Genomic DNA, 18,308 nt, shown 5'->3' on the forward strand with positions numbered 1-18,308 from the left:
GGACTGCTTTTCTGTTGGCTATTACTTCTGCAAGAAGGGTGTCTGAGTTGCAGGCCCTTATGGCAGTAGAGCCATTTTAATTTTCCATAAGGATAGGGTATCACACGTACTAATCCTTCCTTTATGCCTAAGGTGGTTTCTAGTGTGGCTTTAAACCAAACTATTCATTTGCCTACTTTTATGCAGACCCCCAAAATAAAGGGGAAAAGATTTTGCACACTTTAGATGTACACAGGCAATTGCGTTATTATTTAAGCAGGACTAAGGATTTCAGGCAGTCTCAGCAGTTGTTTGTTTCTTTTGCTTTGAGTTCACAGGGCAAGCCTGTGTCAAAACAAACTATTTCTAGGTGGATTGGCCTTTGCATTGCATTTTGTTATTCCCATCCTGGCAAGGAGATTCCAGCTGGGATTAGGCCTCATTCCACTAGGGCTACTGCCACTTCAACAGCATTTCTAAAGGGGGTGGCAACTAAGGATATTTTGGAAGCAGCTACTTGGAGTTCAGTGCATACTTTCTCTAAGCATTATCACCTTCCTATCTACTCTAAGTCTAGGGCTGGTTTTGCCACAGCTGTTTTGCAAGGCATGTTGTCAGCTCCTGCTTCTTTATGATTTGCCAGCCTCCCATACCTCTGCTTTGGGATTCTACCCAATAGTAAGGACTGCAGCAATGGGGAGCGAAGAACATAGTACAGTTTTGTACCTACCATAAATGTAGATGTTCGAGGATCCCCATTGCTGCAGTCCAATTTACCCTCCCTCCTTCCCGTCTGTGTTTAGGGGTGGTTGTGTAGGTGAGGTTACATGCTGATTTTTGTATATATTCTTGTATATATTGTACATATTTTTGGTGCAGGTATTTTGGGTCTTGTCTTTTTAGGGTCTTCTGACATCTGGGGCAAGAAAAGACTGAGGATATGACGTCGGTCATGCGCATTAGTACCCTGACGTACTGACGTCAGTCTAATGCGCTCTGACCGACGTCAGCCTTATACTCTGGTATTCGGGCCGACTGGACGCGGACTATACCCAATAGTAAGGACTGCAGCAATGGGGATCCTCGAACATCTACATTTATGGTAGGTACAAAACTGTACTTTTGGAAACATTGGCCTTTATCCAAAATTTAGCTTTCCAAGAGGGCAACTGGCATCTGGGGCAAGAAACACTGAGGAAAATGGCGTCAGCTGATGCCTTTATACCCGAAGACCAGCAGAGATGACGTCGGGTGAAGTGCGACATCAGCCGAAGCCGGACCCAGACTTTGGAATCCGGCCGACCGAAGGGCTGCCTGACGACAGGACAACCCATTTGTTATGACTGCAGATGCTATCCTGTTCGGACATCTACATTTATGGTAGGTACAAAACTGTACTTTTTAGGATATATATTTATTTTCCATTACACTTGTGGTTTCTACTCTGTGTATCCACTATATGTATATGAACATGAGCTACGGATTAGTTTAGCTGTTATGTTTTATTTAACGCTGCATTTGAAAGCTTGTATTCTGGTTATATTTATGTCCTTATATTTCTGTGTATTTTGAGCTTCATCTCTTTGAGAAACAATGTTAGGTTGTTAATGCACCGCTTACATGTTTGTGCTGTGTTACTTTAGATTTCTGATACCTTATGCTAGTTATCACTTGCTGATTATACACTAATGGCAATTTATCGTGGTTTCTAACCATTACTGCAGGGAGACATACTGCGCTTTTAATTGATCTGTTGAAACTACTTATAAAGCCTAGCGACTCTTGGATTAAAGCATATATTGTATTTTCTAGGGTATGCTGATATCTCTTTACACTAGCATACCGGTTATTTACCGGTGCCTTAACAGGATCTAGCCATGGGTCATCGTAGGCACTACCTCTCTTTGAGATTAATTCCACCTCACTGTAAGCGTTTTGCTCGTAGTAGTGTTTTTATTTATCTATACCTTACAATTCGACTAAACTGCGCTACATATTATTTGGTGCCTTTTTAGTTCTGATACTACTCAAGTTGTCATTTCAATGAAACCTTTTGTATTAGGGTTAATCATTAATGCCTGATAGCTAAGCTAACCAGCGCTTTTATTCTCTTGGCGCCAACCAAGCGCAACACCTTTACATACAGTTAAATGCAATTTCTCCACAAGATTATTGCACGCCAATAAGTCGCTTGTTCTGCATCTGTACTGACTTGTAGGTGTCTTATGTGTAGTGCGACGTAGTAAAACACTATTTTTTTTAAACCAAAACAACTTTATGGCTTAAAACATCTCACTAGCAGCTCTAGCTGTTGTATTATATGTTCATCTATTCGTAAACGTGCTGGGTAGTATTTCAAGCGTCTGCTTTAACTATTTGGAAATATATATGCTTATATATCTTTCATCTAAGAAGCTCTCCCCATACTTAATATCTCTCTAAGTGTCTAAACCCTCAGGCTAACGTTATAGTCCTTTGTTTAACAGTTGCGTAGTAGTGTTGAATGTTGTTGACTATTATACCCTAAGAACCTGACTTAACTGTAATAACATATGAAACTATGCTTACTTATACTGTTGTTCTTATGTTTTAACTATGAATACTCAGAAAATGCTTTTAGTCATCATTTTACACTATGAATGAAACTGTTTATTAGATACCTGTTTAAGTAGAACATTGCTAACTATTGACAATTGCTCTCTTATTTACACTGTTTTGACTTACTATCTTCCTCTCTCTCTGTCCTATTTTAATAGTTTGCTAGGTGGACCCTGTACTCACCGGCACTATCTGACTCTGCCCTCCGGGAAGACCTGAACTCTACCTACTAAACCCCATCCCTCAACTTAAAGAAATCGTCCAATACAGATTGTGAAAGTATGTTCTCATATGTGTCAGCCATAAACTCTGTCCTGTGTATCCTAGTCTAGCTACCTGCCCAGGACTGCCAGCAGCCAATAGCCCCTGTCTTCTCCCCATTCTAATCTAGTCTCCCATTTTTTTCCTCCTCAAGGCTACTACTGTGATTTATATCTACTTTTTACTAACTCCTTACCTCTCTCACCTCTTTCTTACCTGCATAACTCTGATACTTGTTCCTTTTGGCCACCAGGTGGCTTCCTACTATTACCTGGTTGCTCCCTTTTGGCTTACTTCTTAACCCTCAATACCTTTGTTCTGCACCTGTATCCGCTCTCTAACTGCTTCTCATTTTCTTTACTCTTGACCCTGCCTAACCACCCTTCTAGTATAGTTTACTGCTACAGACCTGTACATCTTCATAGATTACAGCTCATTACACAAGCTATACCTTTTTATCTGTTACAAACCTACCTGCTGTTTCCACAGCTCACAGATTGTTTTTTTCTGGGCCTCACTACTCTTTTGTGTCTTCCCCGCTCCGTTCGCCTTGCGGGCTCACTCCGCTCCCCTCCCTGCCCCCAAATTCCACCCGCCCCTGGCACCTGTACATTTATACCCTCATAGGCACACCCCTCTCTTCTAATCACCAATCATATCTTACCTCATAGACACACCCCTCTCTTCTAACCACCAGTCATATCCTGCACTTGTCTCCACCCCCTTCTAATACTGCCTCCTCCCTCCCCACCCAACTACCTAACCTACTCTCTGACATCTTGCCTCTATCTAATTATTCCAACTCTATTACTGCATCTCCTATCTTGTCTAATAAATACAGACCTTTGCTACTACTAACTCTCCTAACTACTCTCACCTCTGCCTATCTTTTAACCTCCTACGAACTACCCCTACCCTTTATAATTACTATCCCATTCAAACAAACCCTGGCAACTCCCCTACCTCCATCCATAAGCTATCTTAATCCCACGTACAAGACCTCCTACCTTCAACCAAAATATCACCGTCTCTCTCACATTAAATACCTTATTCATAGCCTTAAAAAAACATGTTAACTACCATTGTAAACCTCCTCAATTTTACAACCCGATACTAATGACCTCATTAATTGATGGAGACATCCACCCTAATCCTGGCCCTATCCCATCCCCAAAATCTTCTAATAGCCACATATTTAGAACAAAACCAACACCATTAACCAAACCCCCTAAATCACTATCTATTGCCCAACTAAATATACGTAGCATTTCTAACAAAATACCACTAATTCATGCTCTTCTAGATGTTCAACAGTTTGACATTCTCTGTCTAACTGAAACCTGGCTCAAACCTACAATAAAGGATAATGAAATTACTCCCCCAGGCTTACAACATCCTTAGACAAGACCATTTACACAAAAAAGGTGGTGGGGTCGCTGTCCTCTATAAAACCGGACTACAAATAAGTAAAGCAAATATTAACCTTCCATCTGACATAAATGCCGAAATAATTTTTGCAAAACTTCACCTCAACCCTCACAAAACAATTAATATTATCTGTACTTATCTTCCCCCTGGTAAAAATCCTGTTATACTAGAAGACCTGTTAAATTGGCTTTCACTAAACCTCCTACAAGAAACAATACTTTTAGGAGACTTTAATATTGACTGGAACTTATGTAAAAATACTAACCCAACCACCCACATTAACCTACATGGCTTCTCTCAAATCATTAACTCCCCAACAAGAATAAACAAACTTAATAATAAAGAAACCATACTTGACTGGATATTAACAAATAGTCCACAACAAAAATATACAACAGGAACTCTCCCAGATGACCTCAGTGACCACTCCCTAACATATATTATCAGGCATAAAACAAACGTTGCTATCCCTATCCAAGTCAGAACATGCCGTAGCAAGAAATATTTTGATCCCAATCTGTTTCATAATGAACTTATGCATGTTAACTGGTCACCCCTGAAATATCTGCCTATAGATGAAGCTGTTACTTACTTTAATAATACTTTTCTAGACATCCTAGAACATCATGCCCCAATGCGTTCTATACGTATGAAACCCAAAACAGCCCAATGGCTCTCAAAAGAAACTAAAATACTAATCCTTAGCAGGAATAAAGCTTGGGCTAAATGGCGAACCACAAAAAACATAACTGATCACCTCACCTTTAGACAACAAAGAAATGTGACAAAAAAAGCCATTCTACAAGATAAAAAGAACTTTTTTACACAGCTTCAACATTCATCCCTTAACCAACCACATAAATTTTGGTCCGCTATTAGCATGCTGTTATCCCCGGGCAAAGTTGCCACACCAAATCCACAAGGCTCTAACCCTGACTTCCCACTACAAACAGCTAATGCTTTTAATACCTTCTTTACTTCAGCCATATTAAAACTAGCTAAACAGCAAAGCCCTGATACCTCTAAACTACAAACCCTAAACTCCCCTCTCCCCCCCCCTCCATTTCACCTAAAACCTATACCGACCTCTTACATATTTTCCTTGCTTCAAAAACTAAAGCCCACAACCCCCTCAGCTGACAAATTACCAGCAGAATACCTCCAAGTAGGAGCTAAAGCTGTAGCCTACCCCATCTCTATACTGATCAACAGAACCGTAAAAGAAGGTACTATTCCATCACTCTGGAAAATCTCTCATATTATCCCTCTATTCAAAGGAGGTGACTCTACTGAGTATTCCAACTTCCGCCCTATAGCACTACTATCTCCTCTCGCAAAAATAATGGAGAAATGCATCCACAAACAGTTACTTAATCACCTACTAAGCCACAACCTCCTAGCTAATTGTCAACATGGGTTTCGACCATTCCATAGTACTACCACAGCCTTACTAGCCTTTATTGACTCTATTAACACCAACAGCAACAATAACACTTCTTCTTCTGCATTCTTCGTAGACCTGTCTAAAGCCTTTGATATGGTCAATCATGAACTTCTCCTCCATCATTTAAAATCCCTCTCTCTAGACAGTCATGCCTTAAGCTGGTTCATATCCTATCTGGATAACCGTAAACAGGCAGTACTCTGGGATAACCATCTCTCTGATCTCCTCCCAACTTCAATAGGGGTCCCTCAGGGCTCTATCTTAGGTCCTCTACTATTATCCATTTTTATAAATGACCTTTATCTAGCCACTCCTCAATCAACTTGCATTCAATATGCAGATGAGACAACCATAATCTGCTCAGCCTCGACACAGACTGAGCTGCACACTCTCACACAGAATACCTTCACTACTATAGAGCAATGGTTCTCTAATCATCATCTCCTCCTCAACCCTAAGAAAACCAAACTTCTGCTCTTTGCACCCACACACATGTCCCCTTCTATTAACTTCACACTTACATCCAGTGATGGTACCATCATCTCTCCAGACCAAACCACTAAACTCTTGGGTATTACTATTGACAATCAACTAAAATTTGACACTCATATCAACTCTACAATAAAAGCTACCAACAGAAAACTTGGTTCTCTCTATAGAATCAAATCTTTCCTAACTCCCAAAGCTAAAACTACCATAGCTAGATCCCACTTAATCTCTACCCTACTATATGCTTCTCCCATTTACACTAACCTTTCTAAGTATAACCTCAACAAACTAGCTTCATCATACAACAACATTGCTAGATTTGCTACAGATTCTCCTTATAGGACTCATTGTCTTAATCTTAAAAAACTAGGCTGGCTAGAACTACCCTACCTAATACAATCTTACCAACTTACTATCGCCCATAAAGCCCTTTATCACCCTGACAACACTCCTATGCTCTCCTCTCTCATGCAACCCTACAAAAATCTGAAGAACATACGCTCTTCTAACAAGATACTGATTCAAACTTCCCTATCAAATAACTCAGCAGGTGACTCCACATTCTCCAACTCAGTTGGCAAAATATGGAACCTACTACCTTAAGACCTCACTACCACAACTTCACTCCCATTATTTAAAGCTAAACTAAAAATTTTCCTTTCCGATCACTGGCTATGCTCCTGTAACAACCCTGACTAACCGTTTTGTTTTCCTTCCAGCCATCTGCTTCTTTCATCCCCTTACTTCTTTTTCTCAATTACAGCTCACTAGAGTTTCCTCTTCATAAGTGTCCCTGTGACTCTTTCTTTAAATAGAAATATAACTATATATTTTTTGTCAACTTCTTTAAATGCTGCAATAGACTATCCTAGCTGTGTATTTGAATTTCAATTTTTGTCCCCTGCTAAGCCTCACACTGAACTCTATTGCATATATAACTTGCAGCAGGTTTAATGTATGTTTCTATAGTATTGTATAACTTTGTATTCCTGCACCGTGTGATATTTTTAACTTGTTTTAGTAGATTGTAGTGGAGCTTTTCTCCTCTGGCCTCCACTGAAAATGGACATGTATCCAGTTGGACTAGCCCGGTTAACAAATGTAAAATAAAAAATAAATAAAATTAAACAGAAAATGTTGACAAATTCTGAATGTGCAGAAAACAAAGAAATGCAGGATTTATTGCATGCAGCTGAACAAGTTGGAAAGCATACTTTGCAATGTGGTTTTGATTCTTTGGAGGCCTCCTGTAGAGCCGCTGTTACGGGTTCTGTCATCAGGAGGCATGCTTGGTTAAAGGAACAAAGTATGCCTGATCATGTCAAAGCAAAATTATTAGATGCCCCATTACAGCATAATACTTTGTTTGGTGTTAAAGCAGAAGAGGTATTAAAGAAAATGGAGGACAAAGCTAAATCTATGCAAACGGTTAAGGATTTCTTACAGGTTCAGCCTCCAAGATTTAGCAGACACTGGCCTACAAAAAATTGGTTCTTTCTAGTGTCAGACCACAAAGGGGCAGATACAGACGCCCAAGAGGCAGATTCCAGCCCCAAGGTTCGTACAGGTCTAAACAATGGGGTGCTTCTACCTCCAAAAGTGGCGAAAACAAATCACAACCATACAGGAAACAGTCCCAATGACTTCCCCCTGCCTGCACCAAGCACTTATCTTCTGGCAGCACCTTTAGGGGGAAAACTAGCACTTTTTTCTCAAAACTGGCACATAATCCAGGACAAATGGGTCCTAGACATAGTGTCACAAGGCTACAAATTTCACTTCCATACCCTGCCAAGGACAAACGGTTGGCCAGACCTGTCAAAACATCAATGGGCAGAGGCACAAAAGCAGGTCTCATCCGTCATGGACATGAGGGCCATTCAACAAGTACCAGAGCAAGAGCAGGGACAAGGATTTTATTCAAGACTGTTCTTGATACCAAGAAAGGACAAGACCTGAAGACCAATACTGGACCTATCTTTTCTAAATACATTTCTGGATATACCAAAATTCAAAATGTTGACTCTACAGCAACGTCTGCCCATGCTGGGCAAGAAGGCTTGGCTGGTGACTTTAGACTTAAGAGGCATACCTGCATGTTCCAATCAGACAAACATGCAGAAGATACCTCAGATTCAAAGATGGCTCAATGCACTACCAATTCTCTGCACTGCCCTTTGGCTTATCTACTGCACCCGGGGTCTTCACAAAGTGCCTGGCATCAGTAATTGCATTCTGAAGACAAAGAGGATTACAAATATATCCTTACTTGGACAACTGCCTCATTCAGGCAGAGAACAAGGGCATTCTACTACAGCATCTTGCGTTTGTAAAGAGATTTCTGACAGGCCTAGGGTACACAGTCAACGAAAAAAAATCAAAACTAGTACCCTCTCAAGAGATAATATTCCTGGGTGCAAGCTTAAGTACAACTGCCTAGATGGTTTATCTCATGCCAGACAAACAAAGGTAACTGACTACCTATTTCAACCTGTTGGCAACAGACCCAGTTATCTGCAAGAAATTTTCTGCAGGCTTTGGGCTTCATGGCGTCCTGCATTCTACTAATTCCATATGCGAGACTGCATATGAGGAAACTTCAGTGGTACCTAAAAAGTGTTTGGACTCAACATTGCCACAGCCTGGAAACAATAATTACCCTCATTCCCTGCCTGCAACAGGAGTTTCGTTGTTGGGCGAAGGCTTGTCACCAGAACAAGGGACAGCCATTCACTTTACCCCCAGCCAGGCAGACATTAACAACGGATGCATCAGATTATGCCTGGGGGGCCCACATGGCAGGAAGATGTATTCAAGGAACATGGTCCGCAAACCAAATGCATCTACATATCAATCAAAAAGAAATGCTAGCTGTTCAGAATGCCCTGACAGCCTTCAAGGACCTACTTCATCCAGGACAACTACTGATAAAGACAGACAGCAACCACCGTCATGTGGTATATAAACAAGCAGGGAGGCACTCATTCTTACCCCCTTTGCAGACTAGCCATGACTCTGTGGGACAGAACTTTGAGTTACCAAGTAAATCTGCTGACACAATTCCTGCCAGGAAAGATAAATACTCTGGCAGATGAACTAAGCAGAAACCTCATGGATCCCCATGAGTGGAAATTCGATCCACAAGTCTTCAGCATGATAACAAGGAAATGGGGATGCCCGGATATAGCTCTATTTGCCTCTCCTCACAATTACCAACTAGAAAGATTCTGCACAAGGACTTATCACAGACAAGCATGGAAAGTGGACGTGCTCTCTTTCAGCTGGAAAAGCTTAGCAGTGTATGCCTTTCCTCCACTGCTTCTCCTCCCCAAGGTACTCCTAAAGGTCAGACAAGAGAAGCCGAAGATGATACTGATTGCCCCAGACTGGCCCCGCCAGCACTGGTACCCAATCCTAAGGAACTTGTCTCAATGCCCTGCTTGGACCTTGCCTGAAATACCTCCTCTACTATCCCAACAAAACAATCAAATCCTGCACAGTCTATTAAAGACCTTAAATCTGGCTGGCAGCATGGCGGATAATGTAGTGATACAAAACACGCCTCTCACTAAAGCTGTAATGGATGTCATTTTGGAGGCCAGAAGGCCTAGTACCAGAAAATCTTACGCTGGAAAATGGAAGAGATTCTGTGTTTGGAACCAGGCACAAGGAATTGACACAGCCGTACCAAATATTCCTTAGATTTTGCAATACTTAACTGAGATGCTGGACAAAGGCCTATCCTTTTCATCAATTAAAATTCATGCCTCTGCTATTTCGGCTCATTACAATACAGAGCCACCAATCTTTTCTTATCACTTGTTAAGGCAGTACCTCAGAGGAGCCAAAAACGTAAGGCCTCCAAGGAGATCACCAATACCTGCATGGGACCTCAATTATGTTTTGGAAAAACTCACTCTGCCTCCTTTTGAACCAGCCGCTACAGCTGTTATAAAATTTTTATCTTTGAAAACAGCTCTGCTCCTAGCAATGACCTCTGCAAGACGAGTCTCAGAGCTACAGGCACTCATGCCTGTGGAACCTTTTATCATTTTTTATCCAGACAGGGTTTCTCTGAGGACAACCCCGACATTTATGCCTAAGGTAGTGTCCAGTGTGGCCCTTAACCAAACTATTCATCTGCTTACTTTTTATCCAAACCCACAGACTAAGGGGGATGAGAATTCTGCATTCTTTGGACATACACAGACAGCTACGCTTCTGCTTGAACAGAACCAAAACTTTCAGAAAGACAGAGCAATTACTAGTGACATATGCTGCAGGATCACAAGGAAAGGCTTTCTCAAAGCAGACTGTTTCAAAGTGGATAGGCCACTGCATTCGTTTCTGCTATTCACAACATGACAAGCTAGTGCCTAAGGGCATTAGGCCACATTCAACCAGAGCAGCAGCCACTTCAGCAGCCTTCCTCAGGGGAGTACCAATCAAAGACATTTTAGAGGCTGCTACCTGGAGTTCAGTGAACACCTTTACAAAGCACTATCGTTTACCACTCTACTCTAAATCCAGGGCAGGCTTTGCCACTGCAGTTCTGCAGGGCCTCATAGCCGCTCCTAATGCTATTTAGCTCCAGCCTCCCAACTTCAGCTTTGGGATTCAACCCAAGTGTAATGACTGCAACAGTGAAACACGAAGAACATAGTACAGTTGTGTACATTTACCATAAATGTAAATGTTCGAGTGTATTCACTGTTGCAGTCCAGGTTACCCACCCACCATCCCCCATATCTTTGCTGCAATTTATCTGCTCCTCTCTAACCTATACAACCTATGTGGTGTATTTGCTTATAGATGAAGGTATTATATATATTTTGGGGCATGCATGTTTTATTGGCATATTTTTTGCCTACCCTAATGGGGGGCACCTGACATCTGGGGCAAGAAAAACTGATGAAAATGGCGTCGGCTGCATCTTTTATACCCCTGGCGCACTGACGTCAGGGAAGAGGCGACAGCAAATGACACCGAACCTAGACTTTGGAATTCAGGCCGACTGAGGGTAGCCTGCCAGCAGGATAACCCAAGTGCAATGACTGCAACAGTGAATACACTCTAACATCTACATTTATGTAAGTGTACACAATTGTACTTTCCTGGTTCCCAGAAAAGAAAACTCCTGGCATCCTATCCTGGACCTGCCTATTCTCAACACCTTTCTGGTGGTTCCAAAATTCAAAATGCTAACTCTTCAACAGCTTCTTCCTATGCTAGTCAAGGATGCCTGGCTGGGAACCCTAGACTTAAAAGAAGCTTACCTGCACATCCCAATAAGGGAAACCTGCAGAAAATACCTATGTTTCAGGGTGGACTCCATGCCCTATCAGTTCTCTGCACTTCCCTTTGGCTTATCTATTCCGCCCACGCCCAGGGTATTCACAAAGTACCTAGCTCCAGCCATTGCATTTTGCAGGCAGAGATATATTCAGATTTACCCATACTTGGATGTTTGCCTGATTCAGGCAGAGAGTCAGGACTTGCTATTACAACACCTGGCATTTGTGAAGAGACTTATAACCTCACTGGGGGGTACACCATCAACGAGAAAAAATCACGCCTATTACCCTGCCAACAGATTGTATTCCTAGGAGCAAGCTTGAATATAACTTCAAAGATGGCATTTCTCACTCCAGAGAAACAAGTTTGACAACCTTCTTCAAACTATTGGCCACAAAAACCCAGCTGTGTATAAGGAAAATCCTGCAAGCCGTGGGGTTCATGGCCTCTTGCATTCTGTTAATTCCATATGCAAGACTGCATATGAGGAAACTTCAATGGTATCTAAAAAGTCTATGGTGTTAACATTCTCAGGACCTGGAAACAATGATTCCTATCATTCCTTGTCTAAGGGTAGAGTTCCTTTGGTGGGCAGAGGCCTGCTGCCACAACAAGGGACTCCCTTTCACTCTAACCCCTGCCGCCCAAACCCCAACAACAGATGCATCAAACTGTGCATGGGAGGCTCACATGGCAGGGCAGTGCATTTAGAGCAAATGGAACCCAGAACAGATGCACCTGCATATCAATCAAAAAGAAATGTTAGCTGCACAGAATGCTCTGACATTCTTCAAAGACCTTATTATTCTAGGACAACTATTGGTAAAGACAGACACCACAGTTATGTGGTACATAAATAAGCAGGGGGGAATCCCATTTCTACCCACTGCGCAGACTATCCGTGGCTCTGTGGAACACTGTCTTGAACTACCAAGTGAACCTACAAACTCAATTCTTGCCAGGCAAACTAAATTCACTGGCAGACATAACCAGAAATCTCATGGACCCACATGAATGTAAACTGGAACCCAAAATATTAAAGCTCTTGAGGAGCAAATGGGGGACACCAGAGGTAGACTTGTTTGCCTCCCCTCAGAATACCTATTGAACAAATTGTGCACCAGAAACTCCCCACACTCAAGCTTGGAAAGTGGATGCCCTGTCCTTTACCTGGGAAAGCCTCTCAGTTTATGCCTTTCCCCCTCTGCCTCTCCTCTCAAAGGTTCTACTAAAGATCAAACAGGACAATCCAAGGACAGTACTGATTGCACCAGACTGGCCATGCCAGCACTGGTACCCCCTTTTTGAGCAGTTTGACAGTGCTGCAACCATGGCATCTGCCTCAGACCTCTTCCATGCTGTCCCAGCAGTCGGGCCAGATTCTGCACCCTCAGCTTCAAACCCTGAACCTTGTAGCCTGGCTAATTCCCTGATCTCACCTCTAGCAACCCTCTGTAAGCAGGTGCTGGATGTCATTCTTGAGGCAAGGAGGCTTAATACTAGAAATTCCTATTCTGAAAAGTGGAAAAGATACTGTTATTGGAGACAGGCTCAGTGGATGGGCACAACAGTGCCCAGTTTACCTCATATTCTAGATTTTTTAACAGAAATGCTCCACAAGGGCCTATCCTTCTCTAAAATCATGCCTCTGCCATCTCAGCACATTATAATACTTAGCCCACCCCTCTTCTTTCATCCCCTGCTAAAACAATTCCTTAGAGGGGCCAGAAATTTAAGACCCCCCAGGAGAGCTCCCACTCCAGCCTGGGACCTTAACTTTGTATTGGAAAAACTCACCCCCCCCCCCCCTTTGAACCAGCTGCTACAGCAGAGTTGAAATTCCTTTCTTGGAAAACAGCCTTATTTCTGGCCATCACTTCAGCAAGAAGAGTGTCTGAACTGCAGGCCCTCATGGCAGTGGAACCCTTCATTTATCTTCCATGCAGGCAGGGTTTCCCTCAGGATTATTCCATCCTTTGTGCCCAAGGTGGTGTCTAGTGTGGCTCTAAATCTGTCCATTCATTTGCCTACTTTTTTCCCCTAATCCTCAAAATAAAGGGGAAAGGATACTGCATTATCCGGACGTGCACAGACAGCTTAGATTCTGTTTGGACAGGACTAAATCAGAAAATCTGACCAGCTGCTAGTTAGCTTTGCTGCAGGGGCAGAGGGGAAGGCCATTTCAAAGCAAATAATTTCCAAGTGGATAGCCCATTGCATTAATTTCTGCTAGAAGCACCATGGAAAACCTACCCCACAAGGGGATAAGATCACATTCTGCCAGGGCTGTATCTACCTCTACAGCATTTCTCAGAGGAGTCCCTACTAGGGACATCCTGGAAGTTGCTACCTGAAGCTCTGTACATACTTTCACCAAGCATTACTACCTGCCTATCTTTTCTTGCAGACCTGGATTTGCCACAGCAGTCTTGCAAGGGCCTGATTGCTAGCCCTAATGCTGTTTAACTACCTCCACCCTTCTTGGGAATCAACCCAAATGTAATGACTGCAACAGTGAAACATGAAGAACATAGTACAGTTGTGTACACTTAACATATGTAAATGTAGATTTTCGAGTGTATTCATTGTTGCAGTCCTGGTTACCCTCCCTCCAGCCCCCTGACTTCTCTTGACTTTTGCCTTTCCTTCTTGTTTGGCATATATTATATCATGTGTATTTGCTTTTTGCTGGGGGTGTTCCATACCGTTTAATTGCTTCCTATTGTGGGTGCACCTGACATCTAGGGCAAGAAAAACTGATGTAATGGCGTCGGCTGCATGTTTTTATACCCCTGACAACCTTGCGTCTTGGAAGAAACAACAGCATCCGACACAGAAATCCAAAGACTCTGGTATTCAGGCCGGCTGAGGTCTACTTGCAGGCAGATAACCCAAATGTGATGACTGCAACAGTGAATACACTCGTAACATCTGCTTTTATGGTAAGTATACACAACTGTACTTTTTGCATGCTGCTTTTTTTCTGCAAGTGTTTGCTTGACTGCCTACCAGTCCTCCAGGATGACCTATGTCTAATACATATGTATTGAATGTGTAATTGTAATAGGATTAGTAAACACTTGTGTCCTGATTTACTTCAGTTATTGCTGAGAAACCCCAGGCACTTCTGCTACTGAAGGATAATGCACAATCTAAATCATTTTGTGTTCATAAGAAAAAGCGACATGAAATAAGTTTGGGGAGCACACATGAAGCTGACAGACTTTGGAAAAAATGCAGATTGAAGTCAGAGATCACAGTTGTAGCTGTGATAAAAGTTGTACAAAATTTCAACGGCTGCTGATTTAATTTTCCATGAATGCACAAACCGTAAAATGTATTTATTGTGCAGGATGTTTCAAAATACTGTTCTGGCCATGAAGTTTAAGAATTATGCTAGCATGAATTTTTGGAACTCATACTGACAGTAACTTCTTTCATCACAGGCAGGAAGTCCTACCTCAGTGACTGCTCCACACAGTTTCTCTCGGACCTCTGTCACACCTTCAAATCAAGATATTTGCAGGTAGATTTTTTTTTGTTTCTGTTTATCAGCAGCATGCTTGATGTATGTTTATTTAATTTTTTTTTTTTGCTGTCTTTGTCCCTGCTGTCTGTAGGTCTGTTCCCTTGTGTCTGTCCCATTTTTTTCCCCATTACCACGATGTAGTTAAGCTTGGAGGCCCGTCATTTAGACAGCCGTTAGGGTGGTTTTCTTATTTTCATCCCTTCCCTACTTGAATGCAGCCAGTAAGGGTTTGTGTTTGTGTGTATGCAGTGAGCTGACCACGGCAGATGTCCTTTCACTTCTGCAAAGAGCGTTTCCTCCAAGAAGCCCTGCCTCCTCTTGAGGCACACAGCTCTCTGGTTTTCTTCCGGGAGTAAACACTGGCCAGTGTGTCCTCTAGTCCTCACTGTCTCCTCTCTCCTCCCCAGGGAGAGGAGAATGAACCCAACTCCTTCACTCATCCATCCCTGCCTGACTCCTCCAGTGCCATGACTGCTAATCAAACAAAGATTACCTGAAGTGTCCGTCAGGGATGTATCCCTTTTGCACTAGACAGCCAAGCTGTGCTTAATCTATTTTGAAGAAACAGCATATTCAGAAGTTTAATTTGCTTTATAATAGCTATAATGTCCAATGCAGTCGTGCATTATTGTATTCATTCAGACTGATTTTTTTTCTTAGAATTTAATGCATGTATTTTTCATTAATTTCTTTACTTTTGTTTTGTAATGTACATTTTGCATGCAGTCCTGATGCCATATCTTCTGAAGGGAATTAGTAAGTGCATTCAGCAGTTTGTATGTAATGTCCATATTTCAAGAGATGATTGCAAGGAGTCGCTGAGGCAGTCTATCAACATGCATTTGAAATGCCAAAGAATTATTTCTGGGCAGGAATGGAACTGTTAAGTTGGACAAGTAAAGAACAATGGAGCTGTAAAAATGGTCATTCACTGGGTGGTTTGGTTAAAAAAACTGTTGATATTTCTGTTTTTACTGCAGTGAAAGGGTGGATACTGAGAGATGACTTTTTGAGAAATGAAGCATATTCATTACAGTGAAATAAAGCCTAATAACACTTGTAAAGCTGTAACATCCTAGTATACCTTGTGATTCCTTGTTATTCTTTTCAGAAGTGTAGCTGGTTCAGCAAGTGCCCTGTGTCTGTCCCATGATGTTGTACCCCACCTCCTCAGCTCTAAAAGCAAGTCCGTTCTGGTCCGATAACACTCCCCCTGCCTCCTGTTCCAAGAGCAAGTCATGTCCCATTTCTGCACCCTGCCTCCAACCCTCCCCCATCATGTTTTTATTAATATAAAAAAAGTTTTCTTTTAAATCGCAGTAAACCGCTTGCTGCAATTTATGCTCTGTGCATAGCACTACAGCGTACAGGTTTTACTTAAAAAAAAGTTTTCTTATTTTTTTAAGCGTCGCAAGCAATTGGTGATGTTTAAACAGTACACAAAGATATACAGCACTCAGGTTTTAGTTTAAAACCTTTTTTTTTTTTTTTTTAACTGTAGCCAACTGCTTGCTACAGTTTAGAACACGGAGGGACTAGAGTGTTCAGGTTTGACAGCAAATGCAAGATCGGCTTTTAAAAGTTGCCCGTTTTCCCCCTGCCCTAGCTATGCTTCTGATTCTTTTAATTTAGCACTTTTTGGCGAATGTCGTGTCAACATACCACTTCCCAGAGTGAAATATTTTATTGAGAGAGACATTAAAATACATGAGTCTTCAGGCATTTCTTTTGTGGTAGGATCAGTTCATGTTCCAGCAGTGTTTGAAAACTTTCTCAGATAGGTAACAATACAAGTCAACTTTTCACAGCATGGAGTCTTCTCTTGCCTTTATAAAGGTTCATATTTGGTGTATACACTTTAATGATGACATTTGAGGCCATCTATTCCACCACATCAGTCACAGCCCCAATAGGGCAACACTGTTCATTTGAATGGGACAGTGACTGACTGCCTTTCTTCAGTTCCATAACAATTTTCTTGTTTTTCACCATCAAAGTTTGCAAATTAAAATTTTCCTTTCGTCTTTTGTTCATGACACACAAGGCCTTTCCTGTTGCTGTAAGATCTTTCCATTTACACTCCCTAATTTATTCTACTGAATATGTGAAACATGCAACGTCAGTTGCACAGGCAAGTAAACACAAGCTAAAAATGCATCAGTTTTTAAGCATGGGATAAGTTGGTGGTGGTTATGAATTTAAACTGCAAACTGTAAAATTCAAGAAAGTGAAATTGGCATCTTTGAGGTAAAACTCTCCTGTAGTAGTTGATAAAAGTATTCAGATATTAGAATGAAGTACCTCTGATTTCTTACCGTGTTTACTCACTCACTGCAAGGACTGTATTTTTGTGATTTTTAGCATTTAGTTGTTGCCATTTAACCATGTTAATGGCCTGTGTTCTTAATCATTAAGCATCAGAAAATGTTATCTTAGAGGTATGCTTGCAAACAAATGTAGCTGTAGTCCTCTCTAGAGACAGTTGCTTGGAATTTGTTGAGTCCAGTTAAAAAATGAATGGAGTGGTGTTTGATTCTGAGGCATTTGCAGACTGATCAGTGTCTTTTGAGATGTATTGATGAAAAGAACTAGAAAGATAACTTGTACAGTGTGCAGTTTTCCCAGTGACAGCTGTGCAGATGCGCTCAGCAAAATAGTTGCTTGATTTTAACAGGTAGTCAAATTCAAATTGTACCTCTCTTGCAAAAAGCCGATGTCATAACCAGTTTTGTCTTAAAAATCAGTATGTTTTCTTTTACATGTAATCATATTTGCCCATCTTGTCCTGCATCAGCTACTTTTCTCTGATATGCATATTTGCAAGCATACAACTGAGCTGCTGTCCTAGAGATGCAGGCCTTTAACGGGGGATATGTAGAGAAAAGTACACTTAAGTTTACATCAGATTAGTGCATAAAATGTGATAGTGCAATGTGTTCCATACTTGGGACATGATGTGTACTGTAAACATAGTGTAGACATTTGCAAGTAATAACACAAGTTGAAGATTTTGATGATTTTGAACAGTGGTGGTAGTAGTAATAAATGCATTTTGTTTGGAGAAGGACTTTTTTAGCAGTGTTTATGTGGCTTTTAATCAGTAACATCATTGCCATTTGGCTAGCTTGTCATTGCTGTGCAGAAGTTTTATTGTGTTGCTCAGAAGCTGTATCAGAACAGGCCTTGTGTAGGCAGAGTTCTCACCATTTCAAGGTGTTTTGTCTGTCATTTTGGTAAAAATTTTCTGTTTTAAGTAGATTAAAAGTGTTATGTTGAAGAAAATAG

At 41.5% G+C, this 18,308-nt stretch overlaps 1 protein-coding gene across 2 annotated transcripts in view; it reads left to right on the forward strand.

Annotated features, from left to right (window-relative positions):
* Positions 1–18,308, forward strand: part of MARCHF8 (membrane associated ring-CH-type finger 8) — a 1,077,645-nt gene that overhangs the window by 545,243 nt on the left and 514,094 nt on the right. For both annotated transcript variants that reach the window (XM_044056360.1, XM_044056361.1), the window contains one exon: positions 14,941–15,020. In XM_044056360.1, coding sequence (XP_043912295.1) covers positions 14,941–15,020 — 80 coding nt within the window. The remainder of the gene's footprint in view (positions 1–14,940; positions 15,021–18,308) is intronic.

The sequence above is a fragment of the Protopterus annectens genome, chromosome 14.part0 (genome assembly GCF_019279795.1).
Source record: "Protopterus annectens isolate FY-2018-M chromosome 14.part0, PAN1.0, whole genome shotgun sequence".
In the NCBI taxonomy this organism is placed as follows: Eukaryota; Metazoa; Chordata; order Ceratodontiformes; family Protopteridae; genus Protopterus; species Protopterus annectens.